This window comes from Ciona intestinalis, unplaced genomic scaffold (assembly GCF_000224145.3).
Source record: "Ciona intestinalis unplaced genomic scaffold, KH HT000130.2, whole genome shotgun sequence".
Lineage (NCBI taxonomy): Eukaryota > Metazoa > Chordata > Ascidiacea > Phlebobranchia > Cionidae > Ciona > Ciona intestinalis.
This window is the reverse complement of record NW_004190452.2, coordinates 22976-50361: the sequence shown is the minus strand read 5'-3', so window position 1 is coordinate 50361 and position 27386 is coordinate 22976. Positions and strand designations below refer to the sequence as shown.

The window sequence follows — 27386 nt, the reverse complement described above, 5'->3', positions numbered from 1 at the left end:
CACGACGTTCAAAATGGCAGCATCTAATATCCTACAGCTGGTTAGTTAGGCTTGTCAGTCAGTACAAAGTCAACTTTCCGTGTTTCATTTCTATTAACATTTTGGCGCAACAACTTTTTCAAAAGTAAAAACAAAGAAAGATAAGATTTAAAAAACTACTCGCTTGTGAGTAGCGGTTTTACATGACGATAAAAAAGAACATTTTCGTTAATTGTTTTGACTCGGATTGTTTCCATGTGAAACTCGGTGACAGAGTGAACGCTCTTGACGGCATAAGTGCTGGGAAGAGCCGTGGGAACTCGGGGAGTTTGCTGTAAATCCAACGAAACTATTTCGCCACTAAGCGATTTTATGAGACTGTTGCTTGAATTCGTGCCAAAAGTTTCCAATCTGAGGTTTCAGGGATTTGTTGTCAGTGTGGCAGTCATGCGCACTCAACCGTGGAGTTGACAAATAAATAGAGACCCCGTTAAATGCTACAGCTAAGCTACGTTTTAGAAAAAAGGAAATACATATCGGTGACATTCAAGTGAAACACTTGATAGTTTACCATGGGAACTTAGCGGATAATTTACACGAATATGAACCAAAGTGATAAAATCACACATGAAAAAAATAACGCTTAAATAAATGAAACGAAATAAAGAACAGAAGCGGGTTTGTTTCGAATAGCGATTCCAGTTATTCGCTTTTTCGTTCGCCGCATTTGATCACCACATCGCGCGACACTGCGGCCTCGAAGATCCCCAGGTGGAGCCAGACGTAACAGACCTATAACGTCCTTTGTTGTTTGCTGGGCTACCGACTTTCCGACGCTGAGGTTGAGTTCGTATTGGCGACCGTTTCACCGATTACAGTTGGTGCGGCGGTTAACATCATCCGTTGCTCAGGTACTGAGATGCAGGTGCACCCCTTCACTCTCTTCACACGTTTTATGACGTACCGTCCTCTCTTCTTTCGGCCTTTTCTTCGACATCTCAACCGAACCGAAATCCATTCCTCGGTCTTCGGTTTGCAGAAGGCGCAGAATCGGAAATAATCGGTTTCGATTTCCCCATCTCGTTCGTCGATTTCGATATCCTTTGGGATATAAAACGAGTTACATTGCCCGTAACAGAACTGGTTAATTAGTTCTCCTTTACAACCATCTGCAGTGCGGATATATTGGCGCACAGGTTGGGATTTGCACCAGTCTCGTTTCAAGTACTTTCGCTCGGTAATAGTTTTGGCCTTGGCGCTGGTTTTTAGTATATTATGATTCTTCTTGTGCTTTCTGGAGCGACGCGAAGACCGGGGTGTAGCTTCCCCTGCTGCTTCGGCGCCTTCAGTTGGGCTGGCATCCCCATTTCCTCTTTCGCTTGCGGAGGTTGTGGCGTCGCTGCCACGGCTCGGGGAATTTTGCTTCCTCCGCGGGTTTCTGCCTCGATTGCGCCCGGCCGAACTTGGTTGAACCATCGAAGCAATCAGTACAAAAATAAAGAAGCCGACCAACAGAACACGAACGTTGAAACGAAATGATTGAACTTTTGGTTTAAACATCTCACAACTTTTACTTAACGATGTAGTTTCCACAGTATCCTTTGTATAAGCTTTACCCATACTTGGTATATTTACCAGCCCACGTTAATTTTTCCTGGTTAAAAATACGATTATTAAATATTACGATAACGAAACGAACTTTATTCAGCCATAATTATATAAACCTGACTTTTACTCGAACTTCAATGCTGTGTCTCCTGCCCGAGAACTGTCAGACTGGCACTGCTTCTACTACGACCGGTCCATTTTGTTTATTTGGTCGCCTGGATCGAAAAAAGGAATTCCCTTTACCGTCTGATTGCAAATAATTATCTCTCATCTTCCCTCTTGGTTTATTGTTGGCAAGATTGTAAAATATTTACCCTGGGAGAAAAAAGAGCGGCAGTGCGGCGCTACAAAAACAAATGTGTAAGCCAATTTAGACACGCGTCGGTTCCGACCTTTGTTTTGGACTGACAGGCGACCTGAGGAACCGACGTTGCCGCCAGTCAGCCCGGCATCGACGATTCAAAAGAATTAGTAGCGCCATCTTTCATTCAAGTATAACAATAGGGTTTTGGTTAGCTGGCCACTCGCTTTAATATCAACATCGGGTCTGGCAGGTAACACAAGCCACCTGAAAGGCAAGACGACTTTTCCTAATTATTTTTCTCGCCGCACCAATTACAACTGATCAAACAAATATTTAACTTTTAAATTTCAGGCAAAACTTTTCTGTATAGTTTCAGCTGCCCTTCACGCTAATTAAACCCAGACCGTTATTCCACACGCATGTTGAACAATAAACATCGCGATCTGAAATAAACATCGTAACGTGTTGCCGCCGCCGCACAGTAGATAGTGATGAACGGCCGCGGTATCTGGATAAATAGATAATCATCGCCAAACGTCTGCACTCGCCCGACGTTTGCTACGTTGGCGCCCATTAGCATGCGGTGGCGACGGTTTGACGGCGCTGAGACACAGCCAGGCCAACTGCTCTAGCTAAGCTTTATGCTCGCCCACTCTCTTGCTCTCTCGTCGACAACCAGCGAGTCTCTGAACGGCGTCTTGCTTCGTAACAAAACCGAGTAAAGGTTCGACAAAACAGCCTGTTTTTGCCCTACTACTTCACAATAAACGGAAATTAGATCAGTTTCTAAATTAAAAGCTAAATGATTTTGGAAGCTTTGCCAGCGTAAAAGTCGCTAAAGTTCGGAAAACAGCATGTTTTGGCCATTTTGGCTTGGCAATAAACAGAAATTAAAAGAAACCAATAAATAGTCGGATCGAATAACCTCATTAATCGTTGGTTTACATCGACATGTCTTTCCACTTGAACCACTTTTCAGTCAAGGACAAAATTATATCAAAATATGCGGCACCGGCCGCTCCTATATACACGCGTCGTAACATCGATCGTAAACCCGTTTCTACGATTCCATTCTATGTAAAACTCGCGTAAAAAGAATCTTTCAGTAAAAGTAGGCCAATTGAACTTACATTGAATATTTCACGCTACTAATTTAAAACGAAAAAATATAAATTTTTTAGACGTGAAGTTGATAGTTATTGAATATTAACATTTTCCCGGTAACTTGACGGTAGCAACAAGTGGAAACAAGTACATAATGGACCTTCGTCGCCCAACAAGTATATACTTCGCTCTTAATTCAAGCCGCAAATTCGTAAACTTTCCGGTATTTACTGGCGTGTGGTAATACAAACTATTTACATAATAAGGTGTCGTGGCAGGGGCGTTAGCCTTTTGACTGTAGAGGGTACGCGGTTTAAGGCTCGATGCTGCTACTAATGGGCGTATGTGTCCTTGGGCAAGACACTTGACGTAAAGATATTTCTCCAACCCAGTGGTCGCTGATGATTTGTCAAAACTAAATTGTCGGCCATATACTAAAAGCAGAATAAAAATTCAGCCACAAAGTTACACAAGTAGGCATGAGGTGTATGGGATGGAACACCCGTGTTATAACTTTCTAAATAAATAAATGACATTCGATCACATGCGGGGTGTTTTATACAAACGTAATAACGTATGCTGTTATTTACGAAGGGAAAATAATCAACTGCAAAACAACAAAACAAGCGTTGCTGTTGCACTCAATAACATTCGGCGTCGCCTTCAAAATGTTAATGTTACAAAATATCATGAACTGCCGTATGTTGAAAAAAAATAGGTGATTGCTGCTTGTTATAACCTGTGGCATTCCGGGTAACAGCCACGCCTTTAACTGGCGCTCTTTTCCGCACATAGTGTGTTTTAACGACTGTTGTTTTGCTTGATTTACTTTTTTCGTTATAATGTGACTTTCGCTTACGTTTTCGAAGAGATAAATAAAAGTTATGTTATTTTAGCCAAATTTGTGGCAATGTCGATAATAAAACTCTACCGCAAGACGGCGCAACTGAGCAAAGTTGCTTGTTATTGCTTCGCGACTTTAAGTTTAAACTAGAAGTCAGCCGAGGGGTTGCAGACTCGGCAAAGCTTCCACACCTCCACGAATGCTTCCCTGACATAAACATTACTACAATTACTCAAAGGCCAACGAGTCAATAGCTTGGTTCGTTGGCAGGCGTGCAGTGTCTTAATGTAAAACTTACTGTAAGTGTCTTAATGTAAAACTTACTGTGAGTATTAATTGCCTTCAACAAATCATTGCCAACCGTGTTATAAGCATGGTAACCCAGCTGATGACGTTTTTTTGATCTATCCAACCTCGTCGTTACATTTTCTCTCACTCCTGAGCAGAAACCTGCTCCTCCTGGAGCCTCCGTCCAATCACATGTCGCCATTTTCTCCCACTCGCACAGACTTTGCATTCCAGTTCTGACTGCGCTTCAAAAACTTGCGACTTTTCGAAAATTATTCACCAAAATGCGGGACTTCTAATAGCTTCGAAAAATGCGCGAGAATCTGAGGTTCGTTTTTTTAGGTTCATTTTCTCACCAAGGGGTTTGCGGAACGGGCGTTTAGTTGCTTTTTCTAGTTCTGTTAGTTTGTTGTTTCTGGTTCCGTTGGTTTGGATTCTCGTTGCTTGGTCTTATATTTGAAGCTGCAGCTTCGTTGTTGTTGTTTTGTTTCGGATTTGAATTGGTTTGTGAGTTGGACCGGTCCAATTATTTACTTGTCTTGGTTTTGAAATGTTGGTTCATGCAGGTTTGCTGCACTTTGGGTTGGAGTTTCTGGCAGTGGTTTATTTAGATATGTAAGTATATAGTAAGGTAGAGGAAGACGGGATAAATATATTTAGCACATAATATACAAGTATCCTGATCGTATTTTAAACAATTAACAACTGTCTACGGGAGTCGTGAGGATACGGTTTTATAATTCTTTGAATGTTCTTTGTTTACTACCAAATTGGACGTGAAAATGAAGTAAAAAGGTGCCCCATCTTCACCACCATACTATATATAAACGCTTGTGTATTTATGTAAGTACTTACTTATTACCGTATCGATTAGGATTTTATTTCTAACTTCATTAAACCCATAACTACCCTTGCGGGTATTTTCCTTTAAAAGTGTTTTTCTGATCATATAAGTTATGGACTGTCACTGTTTTGTTTAGCGCATAAAGCAGAGAGTCTTATTTAGACTAGCCCACTGTATATCGTGGTGCTAGAACGTAAGCAAGGTGGAATTGTTTATACCTGGTGTTTCCTTCATAGGGTGTGTACGTATCAGTGCTTGAAACCTGTGTATCTGATTTGATATAAACCAAGTTAGTAATGTTACAAGGCAGCCGACTGCGATATGTTTATCTGATGCTCATAGAAATGGCTAAAAGTCACAAAGTGTATGGTCTCGCTATCTGGTGGATCGAACGTGGCCCAACACTTTGTTGGTCTAGGGTTTACTCTCGTTTTATACATTTTAAAAGCAACGTTTGGATTCATCCTTTTTATTATTTTTAATTATAACTATATTATAGCATTGACCCACAAAGTTATATACGCGGTAACTCGTAAGGTGACACGAAGTGTATGAAACAGCCACGCGGGGATAAATAGAGGGATTCGTCATATTTAAATTTACCAGCGATATTCACTCCTTTATTTAAACACACCGAAACGTTTGCATTAAATAGACACACTGTGTAAACAGTGACGTGCAGGTAACAGCAACCATCAATTACGTCAGGTTTAATTTCCCATTTAATGAAAGAAAGCGTGACTGGTGCAATGGAAAAATACAAATAGCGTCGTTAAGCAGAAAAACAGGGTAAGAAGCTTTGTCATTCGAGTCGCGTTAAATGTATTGGAATCGTTCAGTTATTTCAGTTGGTTGGATACTGTGGTTAGAGCAGTTGCAGAGGTTTATTTGTACCGAAAGTAGTTACTGTTAATAATCGGTTTGGCTTCACCGGATTTCTAAAGCAATATTTTAACCCTAACTACGCAAAGTTAAAAACGTAATGCTGATTTTGTAAGCAACTTCTGCTCCAACATTTTTAGATGTTAAAACTATATAGATTATGTTATAGGTAACTGTTTAAGTAGCATACATGTTGTGCATAAAGTATAATGAATTAGACAACCAGGAAAGGAAATGTAGATATTTCTGCTGGTACTGTATCCTGATGTGTGCTTTGTTTAACTTTTGTAAGTCGCGCATACGCATCGAAAACCGTGTAATAACTTGCCGAGTCATCCCGTCCTGCGATGATAATTAAGCGATGATTAATCGAAGACTGTTTGCTTTATTTTAAGAAAATAATTTTCGTAGAAACTTTCGCAAAAAAATAAAAATCGCGCAAGTCTAAAAATACTGAATTTTAACATATCCGCCAATAGAAAACGGCAGACACGACTTCGGCATTTCAGTTTATGTCATATTTTTGGGTTGCCACCAATTTGTTTGCTCTTGCAGCAATTACGTTGCTTTTACAATATTGCATCAGCTGAATACAGCTAATATACGATCGTTTTATTTAAAGCTAAATAACCGAACATGTTTTGCTGCAGTTCCAATTAAACGCCTGATAACAACATGCGTGTGTTATTTGTTTACATGGAAAATTCTTGCATGTACGTAGACACCTTATTACATTACATCGTATATGGCAGCAACGCGTTACCTCTGGTTTATATGAACATTTTCCATTTAATTAAACGGAAGCATGACGCGCATAGTGGAAAACATCCGATCGAATGTTTCGAACAGCAGCAAAACACTTCTCTGACTGAAACCAAATTAATTTATAAAATTAGGAAATTTAAAATAAGTTTCCAGATTTAAAAGCGCATAATTAGTGATTGATGAAACCGAGTTTCGTAAAACTGTCATATACATTGGTACCTGTTAACACGGAACTATAGGTTGAAAACAGTTTAAACTTCACTTTGTTCAGTATATGCAAGCGAACTGTGGTTCATACGAATCGTGTTTAACTATACAGTCTACAAACGAGGTATATACTGTGCCAATATCTAGCATCACCAGTCTGGTAATTAATTAGGCTTAATCGTTAAGTTGTTTCAATTAACTATACTTTAACATAACGCAGATCACTGTAGGGGTTATTTCAATTACTATTGGTCATTATGAAGTGCATTTGGTTTGTGTTGCTTGTAGAGGTTATGAGCGTAGTTGATTCACGTAAGTTGTTTATGTTAAAGTTGTAATTCTATATTTATTAATGAAATTTAACAACAGATCGACCACTGACCAACGAGGGGAGTTATGAACTATCTCTGTCTTCCAAAAAAGCTAAAACAAAGGCAGAGATAGGCTACATGATGTGCTTGCCCAAAGTTCCGGATTACGTTAACGCAACAGCAAGACCGAGCAACCCATCTTTGCCCCACAAGTTCAACGTGACCATTCTTGAAATTAAGAGAGGAAGCTTTGTAGTTGAAATAAATCGAATTGATCAAGCTATAGGTTGGGATAGGATGCCGATAACTGTGGATTGGTCCTCGTATATAGGTACGAATATAAAACTATTCCATGATCACTAATTATATAATTAGAGTAAATAAAATATAATTTTCTTTTTCTTAAAGGTAAAGGATTGTTTTATCAGAATCTGATCCTTTGGTTTCCTGATGCTGCAGATATAAAAGAAATGACCCTTAACACAGCATCGAAGTCCTGCATTGACAATGGCGGTCGATTGGTGGATATTGTGGATAAAGCGATGTACGACGTGGTTTATAATTACAGTCGACAAACCATCGTATTCGGATCAAATCCTTGGGTTGATATTTGGCTCGGTTTAAGTTACAACACAACGGTAAGGCTGGAATACACACATATGGCATTACACTAATACACTTAGGCGGTGCGTTCTTCACATATGTGTGTAAAACAAATATACTTTACCTTTTAAACGGAAAGAAACAACCTAAATATGTGCCAGAAGCAGCGCTGCTTTATATTTACGATGTTTTCTCCAACTATAAGCAAAATGTTTGTTACGTAAAAGTAAGGATTCACACGTGGGTTCATTGCATCATAATAGCGATTGTTTAACCTGTCAAATAAATGCGGCATAATAGCAAATCAAACTGGTTATTCGAGCCATACTAGCATTTTTAGCCTGTAGAATCTAGGAAACAGGTATATATACCCAAAAAGGGTTCTGTCATAACTATACAATTATCCATTTATTCTTTATGGTTGGGTTGGTCCTATTTTAACGAAACACATTAAAGCGTTTTAGAAAATTATTTCGAAAAATTTTCTCCTATTTTAATGCAAACTTTTAACCCTAGAATTTAGTTTCCCAAGTTGAGAAGTTCTGTTATTTATCAACAGACTGATACAGTGACGCAGAGCAACGGGAAACCTGGTTATAATGGAGGTTGGTATCCTTATAATGCTCCGGCTAGAGGAAGTGGAACCGAGACGTACACTGGATTGTTTCTTCGCATCGTACAACCGAGTTCAACCAGCATCTTGCACGGAGTGCTTAATGATTCCCCGACATCGCCTTATACCGCTACACAATTATGTTCAACCTAATAACTTAGTTAGCATAAGTTGGATGGCGAATGAATTAATATTTAAATGGATGAATGTAACGTATATATACAAGGGTCGAATTAGTAGCGTGCATTTTATTTTTGTTCAAACTTTTTCCGAGAGTTTTAACCACTCGCGTCAACCCATTTTCTTTTACGTTCGTTCAGTGTGCGTCGTAGTGTAGCGTTAATAATAACATCTATACGGTAAAAACAATTCAATAAAAAATAAAAATAAATAAAGTAAAAAAAATATGATAGATATTTGTGGTTAAAAGTATTCTTTCGCGTAAACGCGATTTTTTTATATAGAAAATACTTTTAATCCTAACATGGTGTTCATCAACAAGCGGTAAACATGTTGCGCAATCAAAGCTTAAATCCAAAACCGCGCACACAAGTCTTGTATTTGATGTTACGATTCCTTTGTTTATAATTAGTAGCTTTTTTGAAACCATTGTTACGTAAAATAATTTTTGTTGCCTGGTACGTTGGCCTTACTGCGAGGATGCCAGCCTTATACCTGAAATTAGTTGGTTTTATACGTTTGGTGACTGTTTGTCTATCGCTAAGTAGGATTTATCTATAAAAAAATGCGACATGCTATTTCGGCTTGTGAGTTACACACGCTAAAAAAACACATTTGTAAACTTTTTTTTAAAAGTAGTGGAGAAAACTCGTCACTACATTTGCGCGCCACCTGCTGCAATGCTTCACTATTCCACCGAACATACTTTACTTTATTTTGCTCTTATTGCTACCAGGTATAGTTTAATATAAAATGGCTACTTCGGCTTTGAAACTTCATTTCATTATACCAACGTTTCGTCTGCCATACGACGACACTTTATCATACTAGTATGGACTTTACTTTGCAGTCTACTGCGCAGCATCGTTGATTATTTATTGCGAATATATTGATTGTGTCTTGCTTATTGTGGTTGTATATTCTATATCGCTTAATATTGTAATATATGTTCTTTGTTTACTATCAAATTGGACGAGAAAATAGAATGAAAAGATGTCCCATCTTCCCCCACCCTACTATATAGATTTTATGTTAAAGCGCTTATCTGAACCCAGGACCGCTAGGACCGCTATAGGTTGCAAATTAATTTAATCGTTTACTTTATTCATTCGTTAGATAAGATAAACCGTTTAAATTAGAAATTAAAGTCAAGGTATTGTCCAAGCGGTTTCCCCAAGTTGTTTCGAGTTAAAACTGAATACGGCGACTACTGTAAATACTATATTTTATTCATGTTCGAATCAAAACTTGACTAAACTTACTCTTCATTTTTCTATCTCTAAAATCATTGCTGTAAAATAATCGTTTAATCTAGTTTACCACTTTGCAAAAGGTATGCTCAAACTGTTAATTGTTTTATAAAATATTGATTGCTTCCCCATCACCGTATGTAGACTTGCTATTGCCTCATGTGTCGAATTTTATAGTAACGTTTGGGGTAACTTGGTTACTCTTTGATATTTGTATATTAAATGAAACTTCGCAACACAACTGCGTAGGAAAACCTACCTTTTTAACTCTATGTATAAAAGCAAATCTAGAGACATCGATTATATTGTAAAAATATAATGAATTTCGTTTATGTTTATTTAATCTTTTACGTCGCGTTGTATGCATATTAGGTCCGGTTAAGATGGGACAGGTCCTTAATATATTATACGCCCTTCATCGGTTAGACGCAAAAAATGTTACAGAATTATATAACCGTATCCTCACGACTTTAAAAAGCGTTGTTATTTGTTAAAAACACGTTTAGGAAATATGAGAAATTAATGTAACGGTATCCGTCTCATCTCACAGTAATAAGTATGCCTTTACGAAAGCGTTTTGTTTATACTTTTTATTAAATTTTCACGACTTAATGTATGTTGATAGTTGTCACAACGAAGGACTCCCAACATATAATGTCTGACATATAATCATTTTATTGCAATGACAACAGGCCGCAAACAGCCACGCTCAAAGAGTTCATTAATATTACATGCGTGCGTGAGCATAAAAGTCCGTTTTGCATTTACAAAACAACTTTCTGCAAGAAGAAAGTATAGAGAATATATGTTTGGTAAGATTAGGTTGCAGTTGATACAGAACAAGCAATGTTTGGTGAACGATCAAACAATAAGGTTACCCAAGTCAGTTCTACATGATATAAATGATATACAGCACAAAGTTAAAGGTAAATGATAGTGATATAGACAGTTTATGAGCTTACAGTCCATTTCAGTACAGAGCATACAGTATTACAGTATATATAGATATTAATCTTCGGTAAAAAAAACTAAATAAGAAATAAATAGTATAAACTAACAAACCTTCAATTTTAAAAGTCGATTTATACCAACCAGCATAGACAACGCTATAACGATGTTTGCAAATCTATGTAAAGTTTTTTTATGTGTGTTCCATTTTAGCAAAGGTGAGTCTGGTTTTTAATATATTGTTAGTTCATTAAATATTTACAGATGTATAATTACCGGTGTTGAGACTGCTGGTGAATTGTTTAAATCTGTAGGGTTGTTTTCAATATTATTCAATTCGAATTTTAAATTATTTTTATATATGTCGGTGTATTGGGTAAAGTGGGACAGGGGTAATGTGGGACAACTTCTTTCATAAGTCTTGTGCTACGAAAACGTATTCGATAAACATTAAGTTAAACAAACTGTATAATAAGATATATAATTCGTCTAAATGACATCATCGATCTGTTATTTAAACTGTATGTGCACCAGATCAGGGTCGGATTCGTAAAATGTAAACTTAAACATTTATGTTTACCCAGCATTGGAATGTTACCGGTGTGACAATGGGAAAACCGAAGCAGATTGCCAACAGACGACCCTATGCAGCATCGACCAAGTAAGTTGAATATAAATACTAAGATTGCAATGCTTGCTTGTTTGTGTTATATTGTACTGTGAGGTGAGACAGCTATTTTTTCATTTTACCTGACCGTGGTTTTAACAATTAACAACGCTCTTTTAGAGTTGTAAAGATACGGTTTTATAATTTTGTTTTCTTTGTTTACTAACAAATGGGTCGGTTAAGATACATCTAGCCTAGAGAAGGTTCAAGGGTCAAACCTGCTACCATCGTTGGTCTATGTGTCCTTGAACAAGAAACTTGTATATAGTTCGTAATATTAACTATAGGCCTATGCAAGTTTAGTTAACAGTAATTTTCTAACTTAGTGGTTCTTTATGGGTCTATTGTTAGCCACGTAGAAAAACAACTATCCACAAAGTTACATACGTGGTAACTTGTAAGCTCGCACAAGGTGTATGAAAAAAAACATCCTCTCAAAATCGATTGTTGTTGCCCCACCATATGCAAGGATAAATAAGCGATTATCACCTACAAGATATCATATACGCTTTGTCAGTGAAACCATGCATACAAAATGGTGTCAATAGTTTATTACACACTGTATCATATTGCAGACTTGCTGATATAAATAATTAAATCCAGCTTTTGCCCTGAAACAAACATTGCCCTAACCGCTCGTTAAGAGGTAATTACTCTATACCGTTGTAGTAATTATTGTTCATTTCAGAACATGTGTTATACGGAGGTACGGAACACATGGGACGGCGAAGTGTCAATCATGAAGTCGTGTTACCAGGATCTTGCGTGTCAAACCCTTGTATCGCAAAACGGCCACAATTGTCCCAACGTTTGCGCCATTTGTTGCTCCGGTGATCTTTGCAATACCAGAGGACCCGAGTTTTGCTCGTGTGAAATATGTAAGTTCAAGTGTGTGTTGTAACGACTGTGGATTCGCTGTTATTTCTATTTTGAAATAATCTGATCTTGGCTATTAGAGCAGGTGGTTGAAAAATTATGTAATTTTTAAGACACATATTTGAAATGAAGTTAGTTTTTATCAATTACATTTCAGTGACAACTACAACAATTGCTACCACACCACCACCAACAACAACAACAGAAACAACAAGAACAACAACAACAACAGCAAAAACAACAACGTTAAATACAGCTAGGCCAACAACACGAACGACTTCCTCAGCTACCAACCCAATGACAACTGAAATACAAAACACAACACAAGCTGAATTGGAAACAACTACAGCAGCACGTATAACTGATACAACGCAAGGTGAATGAATGGCTTCCTATATACGCTGTCGCCATTGCATAGTGGTAGGTTGGTTTATACCTGATTAAATCAAAATTAACAAGAATTTTATCCCGCTTTACCCCGCCTGTTTGCGAATCGATAATTTCTTCGAGTGTTTTATTACAACAAGTGTCCCCCTACTATAACTGTACTATCTTATTGTTGCCATACCAAACCAGTGGTTAGTTGGTGAACAGAGGGTACTGGGTTCGAGTCTTACATTATCCGTGTACTTTAGATGCGTGCACTGAACTTAAAGATATTCCGTTGGCATCTACTAAGCTTTTATGCGATGAAGGCAACTTTGTAAGTCTAATCTATTATTACTTTATTTATTTGTGTTCGCTGCTGCCAATATGGGCATGTGATATTGCTCCAACCCAGTGGTCACTAATGGGTTGTCTAAATTGTCAGCCATGCAAAAAAAAAACAATCACCCACAAAGTTACATACATGGTAACTCGTAAGCGTGCACAAGGTGTATGAAACAGAAAACTCGTGTTAATTATAACGACAATGGTCCCTTATGAGTTCTCCAAATTATCAGAAAAACATTATAAAATTAAAAAAATAATCTTCTAAAACAGCTCAAGAACCAGTTAGTTAAAATCCTTTCCTTTGACAGACATCATGCATGTCGTCCAACCATTCCCCGATCATAGTGCTTGACAATGATGAATATACAATCAACCACAAACCGTCAACTACTTATAACTGCCGGAAGTTACAATCAGACACAACAGTAAACTTGGGAACAACCAGCAGCTCAATGACTTTATCTTGCGTTAAATTGCATCCATCTGCTTCTACTACAACAGTTGTTAATCTTGAACCAAGTCAACCAAACTACGAGGGAAACTTAACCATTTACTGCGACTTTGAAGATATTTTTAGCGACTCTTTAATAGAAGCACTGCCTAACCCTTGCAACCCAACCTATATACGATGTTTCGTGATTTTCTACCCGGCATCACTGCCAGGATTTACACCAACCGAAGCCACGCAAAGTTCCGAAGTCACTCAAACTATCGAAGTCACCCAAGCGGTCAAAGACGTTCTGTCGTCGTCCTCGCAAGGTGTCGCTGTGTGGCTGATCATCGTCATAGCAATAGCTTGCACAATAGCAGTTGTTGTATCGTTCGTGTTCTTGTACAAAGCGGTAAGCGGTTTCTGTTTAAGTTTTAATACGTTATATATGATATCATATTCTGTTACTTCAGCTAGCAGGCATATTGTAAATAATCTTTTAACGGCTCATTGATTTTGACAATAAAATAGAATAAAAACGTGTCCCATCTAACCTCAACCTACTATGTGTATCTAACGTTCTACGTCTCACGTTTAAACTGGTACATCGTTATACTGTATGTCGGGTTAAATAGCTACGTTTTTAACTTATATCATTAACTGATAAGTAACCGCTACCACTAAAATGCTCACATCTTTTAATCGTATTTAACGACTGTCGTTTTGATTTGAATTCAAGTCTTTTAATATTCTGAAGTTGACTCGATCTTGTTTATCGAAGTGATAAATACACTTATGTTGTCTAATAACTATTTCCGACAATAAACCGACGAAGTGATAATCATAACGTTAGCTCGCTCACCTAGACCTCAAGCCCACAACCTAGCTGTCTCATGCGCCTGTCGAGCAAGGGCGAACATCCAGTATTTGAAGAAGAAGGTAAATCATCGAAACAATCACTTCGACTTCAATTGAAAACATTAGACTTATTCAAGCCACCATGCAATAACAACAACCGTGTTGGAATATCACCTGATGCGGTCACAACATTTGTTGAACAACCAGCACAATACATGGAGCCCTACCCTGAAGAAGACTGGTTGAAACGATGGCCTTACTATCTACAAATACAGCGCGCACTTTCAAAATGCGAACTCAGAAAAACTCTATAAAAATGCAGTTATAATAATGACAATTCTGAGCCATTTTTATAAAAGAGGCATAATTTTGAAGTACTACTGTGATTTCACATTCTGATTAAACATTTAAATAGTTTCTGTTGCCCACAGTACATTTTAGTCTATTTGTATTTATAAAATAATAAATGATAACGTTCATATGCAATTAGTTTTTCTAATTTAATCGGTTTTTAACTTTTCTTTAACAAAGGTTTTGTTATCAATATTTTTATATTTTAACTAACCATTGCAATTTTCTAAAAAACTGATTTTTTGAGTTAAAAGATTTTTAACCTTTTTTTATCACAATATTTTTTTATTTAAACGCCACTTATTTTTTAGATGAGTAGCAGAGGAATATACCGAGTCAATAAAGTGACGCCGAAATCACCTGATATCAAGAACGCAAAGATAAACACATGACAGAAACTAAATTCATGCTTGTCATCTATAGGTTGTTAATTTTGAAACTTTCTATATTTATAGAACCAATTTCCCTTTGCGTCCATTTTTTCCCATTGGCTACTATATTATACAAGGCGTCCCAAAAGAGGCAGCACTATGTAGATTTAGTCTGAAAATTGATTAAAATATAAATCTTACTAATTATTTCGTTAATAAAAAAAATAGGTTTTTTGTTTAAATTAAAATCTACATAGTGTGCCATTTTTTGGACACCTGTTATACCATACACCCGTTATACCTTTTCAAGCGTGACCGCAGTGTGACGTCATGTCGATAGAAACTAACAGAAGTAGAGAGTTGGGGTGCATTGAACATATATAGATACCAGAATATATGGTATATATAGTAATGTAGGGTAAGATGGACACCGTTTGCACAAAATGTCCCATATTTTATAATTGGTTTTAGTCATAAGGATACGGTTTTATATTTGACTAAATATTGTTTGTTTGAGACGAGAAAGACGAATGAAAACATGGACCATCTTACCCCACCCTACTATATGTCAGTATCTATAATATTAAAGCATATCCTTTATTATTTATTATCAAAAGTTCGGCGTTGTGGTTACAAAATTAAACTTTGTAAATATATTATGAACTTATTTATTCTCGCATGGCGGGGTAATGGGATACGTTATAACACGAGTGTTCTGTTCCATACACCTCATGCTCGCTTACGAGTTACCACGTATGTCATTTTGTAGCTGCTTTTTTCATTTTATATGCATGGCTAACAATTTAAACAACTTATAAACATAATCAGCCCATATTAAAATATAAATTTCAAATATATATTTAATACATGAATATAAATATAAACCTATTTCCCCTAAGGCCAACACACACTTGCCTAGAATGTATTAGGATCCCTTATTCAATAAACTTTGTATAGTATTTCTCGCTAATATACATTAAGAATGAGATAAAATCGAAACCAAATATCAAAACCGGACATTAAATATTTTGAAAACACAATTTTGTTTCGTGTGCGTTTTTTATTTCATTGTAGAAGGGTTTGTTTTTAGCCATAGGTATATTCACTATAACGATACTCCTTTCCAAAAAGTAATATAACATAATATTGTTTATTTAACTCTTCGAATACGATGAGAAATCATTAAACCAGCGAAGAGAATCAGCAGCAAAATGACATTCGTTAAAACTCGCTATGGGTAAAAGGTGAGGGAAGAACGCCAGTTAAAAAGCGCGGCTGTTGCACCTATAGCCATCATACGTGCTGTGTTGCGCGTTCCAGCGCTTGTTGCCGAAGGTAGAGATGATGACGCCTCCTGGTTTTGCTGTTGCGCTGTGGAGTTCTGCTGTAATGAGTGGTCGTGCTATCTATACACCGCTAGTTTATGTTAGAAAATTAATCTGCGGAATATAAAGTGAACGTTTTTGTGAGTTATGTTATAAGTAAATGTAAACATAGTGTTATTGTACCAGTGAATATATAAGGTGTGAGAAATAAACGTTAAAGCAGGAATTGATAAGTCAGGTTACATTCACACCTGCATTCAGATATCATGGATAAAAGTTGTTTCTTGTTGAATAGTAGTTCAAGTTGGAAAACATTGGTATAAATGTGTTAAAATACGCATTTGGTTGAAATACGCAGTCTCGTATTAAACTGTAGTCCGTGTCGTAGCATAGAAGTTTGCGCGCATGGCTTTAGCCCAAAGGTAAGGGTTCTGTGGGCGTGTATGTCTCACTTTACAGCAATGACCGCAATTGCTTCAACCCAGTGGTCACTAATTTGTTATTTAACCTGCGGTATTCTGAAAATAAATTCTCACAAAGTTACATACGTGGTAACTTGTAAGCGGGCACGAGGTGTATGAAACAGAACACCCGTGTTATAACGACTACCATTGCCCCGTCATACGAGGATATATAAGTTACCTTAACGTCAATTCTACCGGCGGCGTTACTTGGTTTAGAAACCGCTTTAAGCGAAAAAAAGATAGCCAGCTAATTGGTGGGAGAAATGTATTGTCTCGTATTTAATGTAATGCATTTGCAAGTTGGAATTCGGCACTTCTAAAATAAATGAATTGTAAAAGAAATGAAACTGTAAGAAAACCTTTCGAATATCTTTCTCTATTTAGCCACTTAAGAATTTACAGGTCAACAAGTGTTTAGAAAAAGGAAATCCTGTCAAAATGCGTGCGTGAAGTTTGCTACTGGAAACCCCGGTTCTGCACTGACGGTGTCTATACATGTAGTTACGGCGTTTCGTCTGCCAAGTTTGTTTACTTACATGTGTTAATGTGCTGATATGGCAGGAAACATTATATCCTTATGGGTTGAGTTGTTCAAAGAGAATAAAATTATGAAGTCGCATTGGGGGGTAGAAACAAAGTTAACGATTGAGTTATTATCGATTAGATCTAGGTTTATATTTCGCCTATATCGTCGTTAAACCAGTTTTTACAGTTTGACAAGAAAAGAACAATCGTATAAAATACTTAAAGACAGCTGGAGTTTTGTGTAAAGCGTATTAACAGCCTTGTTGTCGCAAAGTAAAGAACCTACATCACGTACACTGTGTTAATTTTAACCGACTCATAAGTTTTTGTGATGACTCGCGTCTTTCGGGAAGTTTTATTGAATCATTCTGTTTACCTAATTTCTAATTTGGTTTACAAGATTCTATAAACGCCTTAACACGACCGTGCCGGGTTAAACTACAATGAAAATAACAAGGTTTACAAGCTTTGCACCGGAAATGTTAAAGTTATTAAAAGGGCGCATTTGCATGTTATTTACAGACTTGCTATATTTCCTTCCGCGGGGTTATACAGCGGGTTTACGTTCACCTAAAACGTTGCACTGGGTAACTTTGTATTTCAATAATAACGACGCATTAAAGATTTATAGTTAATAGAGTAGGGTAGAGGGAGATTTGATAGTAAACGAAGAACATTCAAAGAATTATAAAACCGTATCCTCACGACTCCAATATAGACCTTAAAGGTGTCCCGTCTTCCCCTTCCTACTATTATCACGTCAAGGCATATTATATTTGTATTTTAGCTCTTCCGGCTAGAATTTTGCTTACCGACATTTTAGACGCTAAATTCAAACAAGCAATTTTATCATTAAATTTACCATCACGATTTTATCAGGTTCACATACTTTATACGAACGAAATAATTTAGCAAAATGAAATCGCCTATCAGTGCCATGGCACTGGTCGGAGCGATTCTTTTAACTTGTCCAACGACCGAAGTCGCCGGGACTGATGGCTCGCTTGGGCAAATCACATGCGACCACGGGAGCTTGGTAGGCAACACTATAGAAGTGGGGCAAAGATGTCGGTTTTCGGATTCGGCAGGAGCTGTCGTCGCAATGCAAGCGCTTTACGTCGAGGGAACTCTGGTGTTCAATTCACCGAACCCAACAACACCCCGTGTGCTACAGGTAAAATGGGTATTTCTTTTGTCAGCTGTCATTTTGGCGTGTACAGAGAACATAAAGCATCAAACAAGATAAATAAGTTACATACATGGTAACTCGTAAACGGGCACAAGGTTTATGAAACAGAACACTCGTGGTATAACGACTGTCGTTGCCCCGCCATGCTAAGTTACATACATTCATTCATCCAAGTACATGAACAGGTAGATACGTACTTCAACGTGTCCACCAGTGGCACGGTTAGTGCAGATGGTGACGGCCATTCAAGCGGGGGTGTTGGGGTCGGGAATTCTGTTGGATCTGGAGGTAACTTATAAATGCGAGGATATATGCGTTGTTTCGCTCACATACTTTTATTTCTTTAGTTATCATTGTGTGTTGTGTTCTTGTGCGACACACGTGTTGGTCTAACCCATTGGTCACTCAGGAGTTGTAGAATTTGTCAAAATTTTTAATTAAAATCAACAACCCACAAAGTTACATATACCTAAAGTAACTTGTAAACAAGGTGTATACACCTCTCTATATAAAGTTTCAACGCGACTTGGCTCTTTTGTGGTTAAAAATATCGGGGTTTATTATATTTGTAAAAGTTAGACTGCAACTGTTATGACTTCCATGAAACTGGCCTTATTTTTTATATTTACCTTAAATTTTTACAGGTGGTCATGGCGGTAGAGGTGGTCGCAGTGGCGACAGATGGCTTCAAACGACCGAGTCCGTATCCTATGGCCAGACCCGCTTTCCTGTGCTACATGGTAGTGCAGGTGGTGGCGTTGGGGGTGGGAGTGGTGGAGGTGTTATACAGATTGTAGCCAACAAAGCGGCACAAATCGATGGTGTATTATCAGGTAATAGAACGCTAAGTTATGATGTCGGGATCATATTTACCAATATCGGTGTAGGGGTAAAAAACTTTTGTTTTGATTATTTTTTGCAATGAATATAACACCATGATTTTGAACCATGATCGAAAGTCACTATTTGATGTTACAGCTAACGGTAACGCTGCCACATCTGTTGGAAGTGGTGGTGGGGCTGGGGGGAGCATCAGGATCGAGTCACAAAGCTGTCATGGCAGTGGAAGGATCACAGTTATCGGTAGGTAGCTTGGGATTAATGTAACTTACTTTATCAAACACGAGTGTTCTGTTTCATACGCCTCATGCCAGCTAACGAGTTACCGCGTGTGTTACTTTGTAGATGATTATTATTATTATTTATTTTTTTATTTGTTATGTGTGGCTGACAATGACTATAGTTGCTCCATTCCAGTGGTCCTTTATGGCTTGTCTAGCTGTCAGCCAAAATGAATCAACCACCGACAGGGTTACGTATAATATATTGGGGGAAGATGGGACGCCTTTTTTTCTATCTTCTCGCCCGGTGTATAAAACAGAACACACGTGTCATACGACTGTCGTTGCCCGCCACGCGATGATAAAGCAAGTTATATTCATTCAAATATGAGCTTTACTGAAAATAATTACAAACCGAAACTTCCCGAATAGAAAAGTTTAAAATCTAGTCACGATTTGGTGCTTTACGAACTCACTGTTAACACCAACACACAAACTTACGTCATTCTTAATTACAAGTCTGCCCTAAAGTTAATCTCTTGTTCGTTTAATGTTAATTGAAATAACTAATATGCTGACACTTACGCGTTTAATTCTTCTTGTGTGGTGGTCTGTAACTTTCGAATATATTTCACATGACAATGCACACATCAATCACCCACCACAACGATAGGTGTATGAAACAAAACACCCGTGTTATAACGACTGGCATTGCCCCGCCATGCAGGGATAAATAAGTTACATACATGGTAACTTGTAAGTAGGCACGAGGTGTATGAAACAGGACACCCGTGTTATAACGACTGGCATTGCCCCGCCATGCAGGGATAAATAAGTTACATACATGGTAACTTGTAAGCGGGCACGAGGTGTATGAAACAGAACACCCGTGTTATGACGACTGGCATTGCCCCGCCATGCGAGAATTAATAAGTTACATATGTGGTAAGTGGTAAGCGGGCACGAGGTGCATGAAACAGAACACCCGTGTTATAAGGAATGTTGTTGTCTCGCCACACGAGAATCAATAAGTTACATTCATTAATCCACAAATAAATTACAAACTTTAGTTTAAATTGATAAAATGAGTAATTTTAACCCCATCGTGTTTTAACAACTGTCGTTTTTCTGCTTATATTCCTTTTCGATACTCGCAATCGTATTCCAAGATACAAATACATATATTATGTTTTATTGTTATACATTAATGCATTCAATAAGGTGGTGAAGGGTATGGTAGCGGTGGTGGTGGTGCAGGTGGCAGGATATCTGTGGATTGTACCAACAGTGAATATGATGGCCATCTATTTACGTATGGAGGAAACGTTAAAGGTATGTTGTTCAATATATATCACTGTGAATATTGGTGACTAGAACATTACCGTATGTCACGCGATTTTTCTTTTGAACCTTTGTTTTTTTAGCTTTTAATCTTTATGCATTTTTTTAATGTTTCGACGGTAGCCCCCTTTAAATTATTTTTATATAGGTGACGTTACGTGCCCATCCATGAATTCGATCCAAACTCTTAATTCGTTGAGGACAAACTTCCAGCATTCTACAAGCAGCGGATTCTACACAACCATACGATCGGTATATTCATCCTCACAGGACGACCGTGTGTGGAGCGTCGGGTCGTGTGGTTTGTCCAACACCGCGTCCATGTCTTGCAGGGAAACTGGGTATGTCAACGGGTACAGAGGAGGACTAGATTTCGACTGCATGCGAAGTTTCGGGCCTGGATATGCTTTGAGTGGGTATCGTACTGCGTATTCAAGCAGTTATTCTGACCGTCGATGGAGGTTTACATGCTGTAAGATCCCTTCCAATGTCATGCTAACCGATTGCTCACAAACCACTCCAATCGCCACTGGGGGAACTCTTAACTGGTCAGCACCGCCATCTACAGTGGAGAAGACTGTTGTAGCAACCGGCATGTCGGGATCATGGCACAGCTCGTTGCGCGACCGTCGCTGGAGTGTTCGTTATTGCACCATCGGGAGAGACGTTCTACCCGTCAGTTCATCAACCAATAACAACGGGTTATTATCAGGAAGTGGCAGCGGGTATTGGTCGCCATCTTCTAACACACACAACCAACGATACCAGATGAATCTCTCCAACTCGCCGAAGTATATCACTGGGATATCCATACGTGGAAGGCCTGGCACTAATAACTATGTAAGAGAGTTTGAATTGGAGTTCAACCTTGTGGCTGCCAGCAGTGAAACTGGTCGGGAAACCAACAACAACGGGATTTACGTTTATAAAAAGCTTAGAAGTGAAGGTACACCTCATCGGTTTGTTGGGAATGTTGATGGGAGCAATGTAGAGTACAGGAAACTGCCGTATCCAATCCTTGCTACCTCTGTAACTATCAAGCCCGTGCTATGGTATGGTCATATTTCTCTTGCAGCAGCTGTGCATGGATATACACCTGCTGTTGGTGAGGACAATCAATTACAACCACGACCTGCCGGTGTGTGTCAATCTGGTGACAACTCACAAAGCAGAGGCGAACCAGGTGGACCAGGGACGGCTTTCACAATAGATAACACAGAGGCTAAACTTGCTGTTAACAACATGGGTCTTCAAGCCAGCGTGCCATTAAAACACAGAGCAGGCGACGGTGCGCCGTGTGATGTATATGATGTACGGATATCTGGTGGTGTTGGATGGGTATTGGACGATCCTCTATCAACTAGCACGGCTCCAACATGGAGCAGAGTCACATTACCAACACAGAACCGTATCAAGAATATGCAGCTCTCCGTTGGCGGCCAATGTTCTATATTATCATCAGTAATGGCGACTGGTGGCAGTGGAGCAAACCCGCCACCTTTACAACTGCATATAGACCAAGCATTAGGCGACGAGTCAACCGCATTACATGTGATAGGGGAGACAGACATCACTGTTGGGCCACGACTTAGCATTCCCACATTTGTGGAAGAAAGACACGGAACCACCTTGGATTCAACTCTACGTTTATCAGCAGAGACTTCTATAATAGAAACTACATTAGTGGTGGACGGTGTGTTGGAGACGCAATCAACTACAATACTAGAGTTCGGTCGCAGAAGTGGAAGTACAATGTCAATTACAAACCCATTAGATGCAGGTTCTGCCCTACCTGTTGTGTTAAACAGACTTACCGTTCAGAACAATTCCCATGTTTTATTCAACCCTAAAACAACGTTGTATGGCACAGTAGCAGAGGAAACCATAACACCCAGGTTCCAAGGCTCAACATGTGGGGGAAGGTATTTACAGCTAACTGGGTCACCTACACGCTTGCTAGTGAAGCAGGGGGCGACACTAAAATCTCCATGCTCGTGTTTTGTTGGAAATGACGCAAAGATTGAAATTAACGGCAGAATGGAATGCGGTCCAATTCAATATCCGGACCAAGACTCTAAAATGAACGAGTTAGATATTGGAAGCTCTGGTGAATTTTATATCTTCGCAACAGATCAACATCATGCCTTGAAAACCGAACGAGATATTGATGTTCATGGCGATATAAAGGTATTGACGAGTTCTGGTGGCGAAGGAGCTGCGTGGGTGGCTTCGCAACATCTTAATATTATGTCTTCTGAGTTTATTATACGAAGAGGCGGCGCTTTTACATGGGAGCCTGGTATGGACAATGTAACTCGTAGATTCGCAGTTACCGTCCAGGATTCGGTCGATATTAACGGTTTACTTTCGCCCGGCGGCAGCGAAACACAAACTACATTTTCTTCAATGAATAGTTTCAACGTGGGCCAATATGGCCGCACTACCTTGACGTTGGATGGGAGTTTAATATCAAATGCAGTCCTGGTAGCCGGAGTTCTCAATTTCAGAAACCATGTTGTTATATCTGGTATACACGACGGCAGAGTCCGAGATTTCCAAGTTACTTCTCCTGCTGGAAATTTGGTGCTGGGCTCTGAGGAAATGGATAACTCGACTCGGTACTCGGAAATATTCGCCGAGGAAGTAATGGTCGGTGGAACGTTTAACGGCAAGGCGTTCCAGCCGGGCGGAGTGGGCTGGAGAGAACTTACTGTTGAACAAGGTGGGACTTTTACATTCTGCGCAGTAAAAGCAAACGGGAATCACTCGAACGAAGCAAGAGGTGTCTTCTTGGTTGACGAGATGGCTATAAATGGGTTACTGCAGGTTAATGGGGCAGTTTTGTTTAAGAGCCGAGACACTAACGCCTTTGATCGAATGAATAGCTTTACGATCGGGGGAAACGGTCGAGTCAGCTTTGATACGAACTCCAAGACTAATATAACTTCAAATATCTTCCAAGTTAAAGCAGTTGACGTGTCCATTGCGGGAGTGTTCAGTGCAGCAACATTAGAGATTACGCCAGGGTGGGATACGCTTACCATTCACCGTGGTGGTCGCTTCGAAGTTGCCGCATCGTCAGATTACCTGTTAGACGTAATGATCATAAACGGGGAGTTTAAAACAATCGGTTCCATAAATTTACAAGGCAAAGTTCATCCACTAATCAAGAGTTTGCATGTCGGACAATATGGCTCGGTTTGGCTGGACACCGAGCATTCTCACAACACACCTGATACGTGGGTTAATACCTCAAATGTATTCGTTCACCAAGTTATTGTAAACGGGTCCTTTGATGGTGGTTTAATCAACACGCTACCCGGGTGGGATTCGTTCAACATTGGCGTACACGGGCAAGTTCAATTCCGTGTAAACGAAGAATCTGACTTTAAATTTCACGTTGATGAAATTTACGTGAATGGTTCGCTTACCATTTACGACTCAATTGACATTCTTGGAAAAGCGAGGCCCAGACTCGAGACAGTGTACGTTGGCCCACAAGGGGAGTTCAAGCTGTTGCAACTACCTAACCAAGCAGCAAATGCAACGAATCGTCCATTCCTGTTGTACACATACGCTATGACAGTGTCGGGTGTATTTGAATGCTATGAGAAAGAACTGACCACCAGTTGGGGATGGAATGTGCTTACAGTTGAAAACGGTGGTCGGTTTACAGTTCTACCAAGAGCGAGCAATGAATCAACAAGTCTGGTTTTCCCCTTAAACCGCTTGTACATTATGGGACAAAACAGCTTGGTGAGAGATTAAATAAATCTGTTTTTTTTTCTAAAATACAAGTTTTGCACGCATACCGCCGCAGTTATGCAAATGTTTTTGCTGTTTACGCAGGTAATCTGTCTTAATTTTAAAAAGAGAACTCACTGCGTGTTTACCGTCTATAGGTCTACATCCACGATTTGTAACGGGGCTTTTCATGCACTTTCACCCACATCGTCTTTTAACCAAAGTCGTTTTTCTTTTTTTTCCCATCTCTTTATTATTATAATGAACAGGCACACAAACACATCATGTTTATTACTTTATAGGTTGAATTTAAAGATCACGTGCATCTTATCGGGCTTAACCGATCCGCTTTACTTCATGTACATTTGGACAACGGCGCGGAACTAAGACTTGTACGAGACGAAAGCGAAACCTGCCGAACCAACAACACTTGTTCATATTCCAGCGTTCATTCTGAGAACGTTACTATATACGCTGCTACATTTAGCGCAGGGTATTTGGTTGTGGGTGAAGGGTGGAATTACCTGAATGTGTTAAACGGTGGCTTCCTTACCCTTATGTCGGCTAAACAAGTCAACTTTACGCTTCCATGGAACAATATTACACTGACAGGTTGGCATTGTAACATAGGTCACGTATTATGGCCGATCATTTCCATGCATATCCATATTGTGTCGTAACGTGGGCTGTTCCGTGGACAATTCCAACCTCTTTATCGCCTAATTACTATGCTTATTGTATAAAATTAATTTTTATAATTAATTTTGCCATCTCTGATTTTAAAAATAGTTTATTACTTTTAATTAAGAAGTGTAGCAGAATTGTGTTATCGCTACAGCTTTATATACAAGCGGGACTAATAATTCAAAAGCCCAGTATACGAGACAAATTTGTTTTTATTCTTAAACGTTCCAAGTTAACTTTAGCGTTGTCGAAAGTTTTATTGTGGGTTAAAAAAAGAATATTGTGGGCTAAAATATAAAGTGAATATTTTGGGCTACAACTAAATGATGTGTTAGTGTTTTTTTTACCGGTATATACCAGCGGTAGTAATATTTTTTTTAACCGAAACGAAATCAAGGTATATTATCGTATTTTGTAAACAGGTCCAGGTTCTCATATCGAAGTACGAAACCGGGCTTACATCTCCGGCATGCACGGTGGAAGGATCGAACATCTTGAGATCGGAGAAGGAGCGTTGATGACACTCGATGCTCTTAATCTTGCTGACAACCGCGAAATGCAGGATGGTGTTTGCCCCTCTCTTTGTGACACGCCAAGTCAGATATATGTCTCTTACTTAACTCTTGGCGGCACACTTCGAGTCCCCTCTGTGCTCACCAATGCCTTACAAGTACACGTCAGTCAAGCCGGGTTAATTAATCTGAACTACGGGGGCGAAGCGAGCGATTGTGGAGTGGGTACGTATTGCTCAAGTCCTATTTACTATTTTAAGACTTTAAGAACCAACAAAACCCTTAAGTAGTTCGCTCTGCACACTTATCGGTCGCTGCTGCAAACTACCTTATTGTGGTTGTAATTTAAAAGGATTTTACTAAAAGCGGTGTCGCCTATATATACATTATAATAAACACACATGTAGAACTACCACCTACTGCCATTGCGACTGGTTGTGCTTAGGTGAAACACTTAACAGCAATTGCTACAACTCAGTGGTCACTTACGGGATGTTCAAATTGTCGGACCAAAAAAGCAATCAACCACAAAGTTATATATGGGTAACTCGTCAGTGAGCACGAGGTGTATGAAACAGAACACTCGTGTTATAACGACCGCCATGCATGGATAAATAAGTTGCTTTAAGAACATTTTCAACATTAATCCTTTGCGACAACAGGTCGTGGGGTTGCAGCAAGCAACGGCGCGTCTGGTGCCAGCCATGGTGGTCGTGGTGGTAGATCAGTGGTTCTACCATCCCAACCAACAGGAGATGTATTCAGTGTTGGTAGATGCGGTAGCGGCGGTGGCAGTGGTTCATCTGCTGGTAGTGGGGGTAGAGGTGGAGGTCGCCTTCAACTGGACGTGCAAGATACAATTACACTCAGAGGTCAAATTACCGCAAATGGACGGAATGCACACGTAAGTAGTGAATGAATGTAAGTTATTTATCCTCGCATGGCGAGGCAACAACAGTCGTTATAACACGGGTGTTCTGTTTCATACACCTCGTGACCGCTTACAAGTTAACACAAATGTAACTTTGTTGCTGATTGTTTTTATTATTTTAACTTTCGTTTAGCTTCTAATGTAAACTTGTTACGCCGCCGTAACACAGTGGCTAGAGCGAGCCATCAGCCATACTGTTAATGCTATACGAAATATATGGTATTGTTGGAGAATTTGGGACACCTATAACACAGAATATCTAAATATCTTGATCGGGTTTTGAACAATTAGAAACAATCTTTTAGAATCGAAAGCATACGTTTAATAATTCTTTGAATATTCTTTACTTACTACCAAATGCCACGAGAAAATAGAATGATGAAGTGTCCCATCTCTCCACACCCTACTATATACTCACACTATATCACAAATATGTTGGCTGGTGACAGGCACTATATAACCACGACTTGTACATTGCAAATCACATAGGTCCTAACTAATACATTTCCACAGTCTGGTAATGCTGGTGGTGGCAGCGGTGGTTCTGTGTGGATAACAGCTTACGATCTTTCTGGCCCTGGTACCATAACCACTAATGGTGGGAATGGAATAA

At 39.0% G+C, this 27386-nt stretch overlaps 3 protein-coding genes across 4 annotated transcripts; 2 read left to right on the top strand and 1 right to left on the bottom strand.

Annotated features, from left to right (window-relative positions):
• Positions 1–99: 99 nt before the first annotated feature.
• dan (DAN protein) lies at positions 100–1625 on the bottom strand. Its single transcript, NM_001078208.1, is given in 1 exon segment — positions 100–1625. A coding segment is annotated over 1 exon segment (801 nt). The 5' UTR covers positions 1600–1625; the 3' UTR covers positions 100–798.
• Positions 1626–6729: 5104 nt separating this feature from the next.
• Positions 6730–8588, top strand: LOC108950385. Its single transcript, XM_018816058.2, has 4 exons — positions 6730–7137; positions 7195–7467; positions 7545–7774; positions 8299–8588. The coding sequence occupies exons 1-4, from the start codon at positions 7083–7085 to the stop codon at positions 8503–8505; spliced, it is 765 nt and encodes a 254-aa protein (XP_018671603.1). The 5' UTR covers positions 6730–7082; the 3' UTR covers positions 8506–8588.
• Positions 8589–10772: 2184 nt separating this feature from the next.
• Positions 10773–15245, top strand: LOC108950384 (cell wall protein DAN4-like). Of its 2 annotated transcripts, none has more exons than XM_018816056.2 (7): positions 10773–10948; positions 11315–11391; positions 12086–12275; positions 12431–12649; positions 12909–12976; positions 13296–13829; positions 14284–14680. In XM_018816056.2, exons 1-7 carry the CDS (start codon positions 10897–10899, stop codon positions 14587–14589), a joined length of 1446 nt encoding a protein of 481 aa, XP_018671601.1. In that variant the 5' UTR covers positions 10773–10896; the 3' UTR covers positions 14590–14680. The 2 variants fall into 2 exon arrangements, with proteins under 2 accessions (XP_018671601.1, XP_018671602.1); XM_018816057.2 differs by lacking the exon at positions 14284–14680 and adding an exon at positions 14938–15245 and having other exon boundaries at positions 10774–10948.
• Positions 15246–27386: the final 12141 nt, after the last annotated feature.

Bases quoted from the DNA above. Each gene is read 5' to 3' on its own strand.
- LOC108950385 (XM_018816058.2), top strand. From the start codon at position 7,083: ATGAAGTGCATTTGGTTTGTGTTGCTTGTAGAGGTTATGAGCGTAGTT. The intron at 7,468-7,544 runs GTACGAATATAA...TTTTTCTTAAAG, and splicing joins GGATTGGTCCTCGTATATAG to GTAAAGGATTGTTTTATCAG. The intron at 7,775-8,298 runs GTAAGGCTGGAA...ATTTATCAACAG, and splicing joins GTTTAAGTTACAACACAACG to ACTGATACAGTGACGCAGAG.
- LOC108950384 (XM_018816056.2), top strand. From the start codon at position 10,897: ATGTTTGCAAATCTATGTAAAGTTTTTTTATGTGTGTTCCATTTTAGC. The intron at 10,949-11,314 runs GTGAGTCTGGTT...ATGTTTACCCAG, and splicing joins TGTGTTCCATTTTAGCAAAG to CATTGGAATGTTACCGGTGT. The intron at 11,392-12,085 runs GTAAGTTGAATA...TGTTCATTTCAG, and splicing joins CCCTATGCAGCATCGACCAA to AACATGTGTTATACGGAGGT.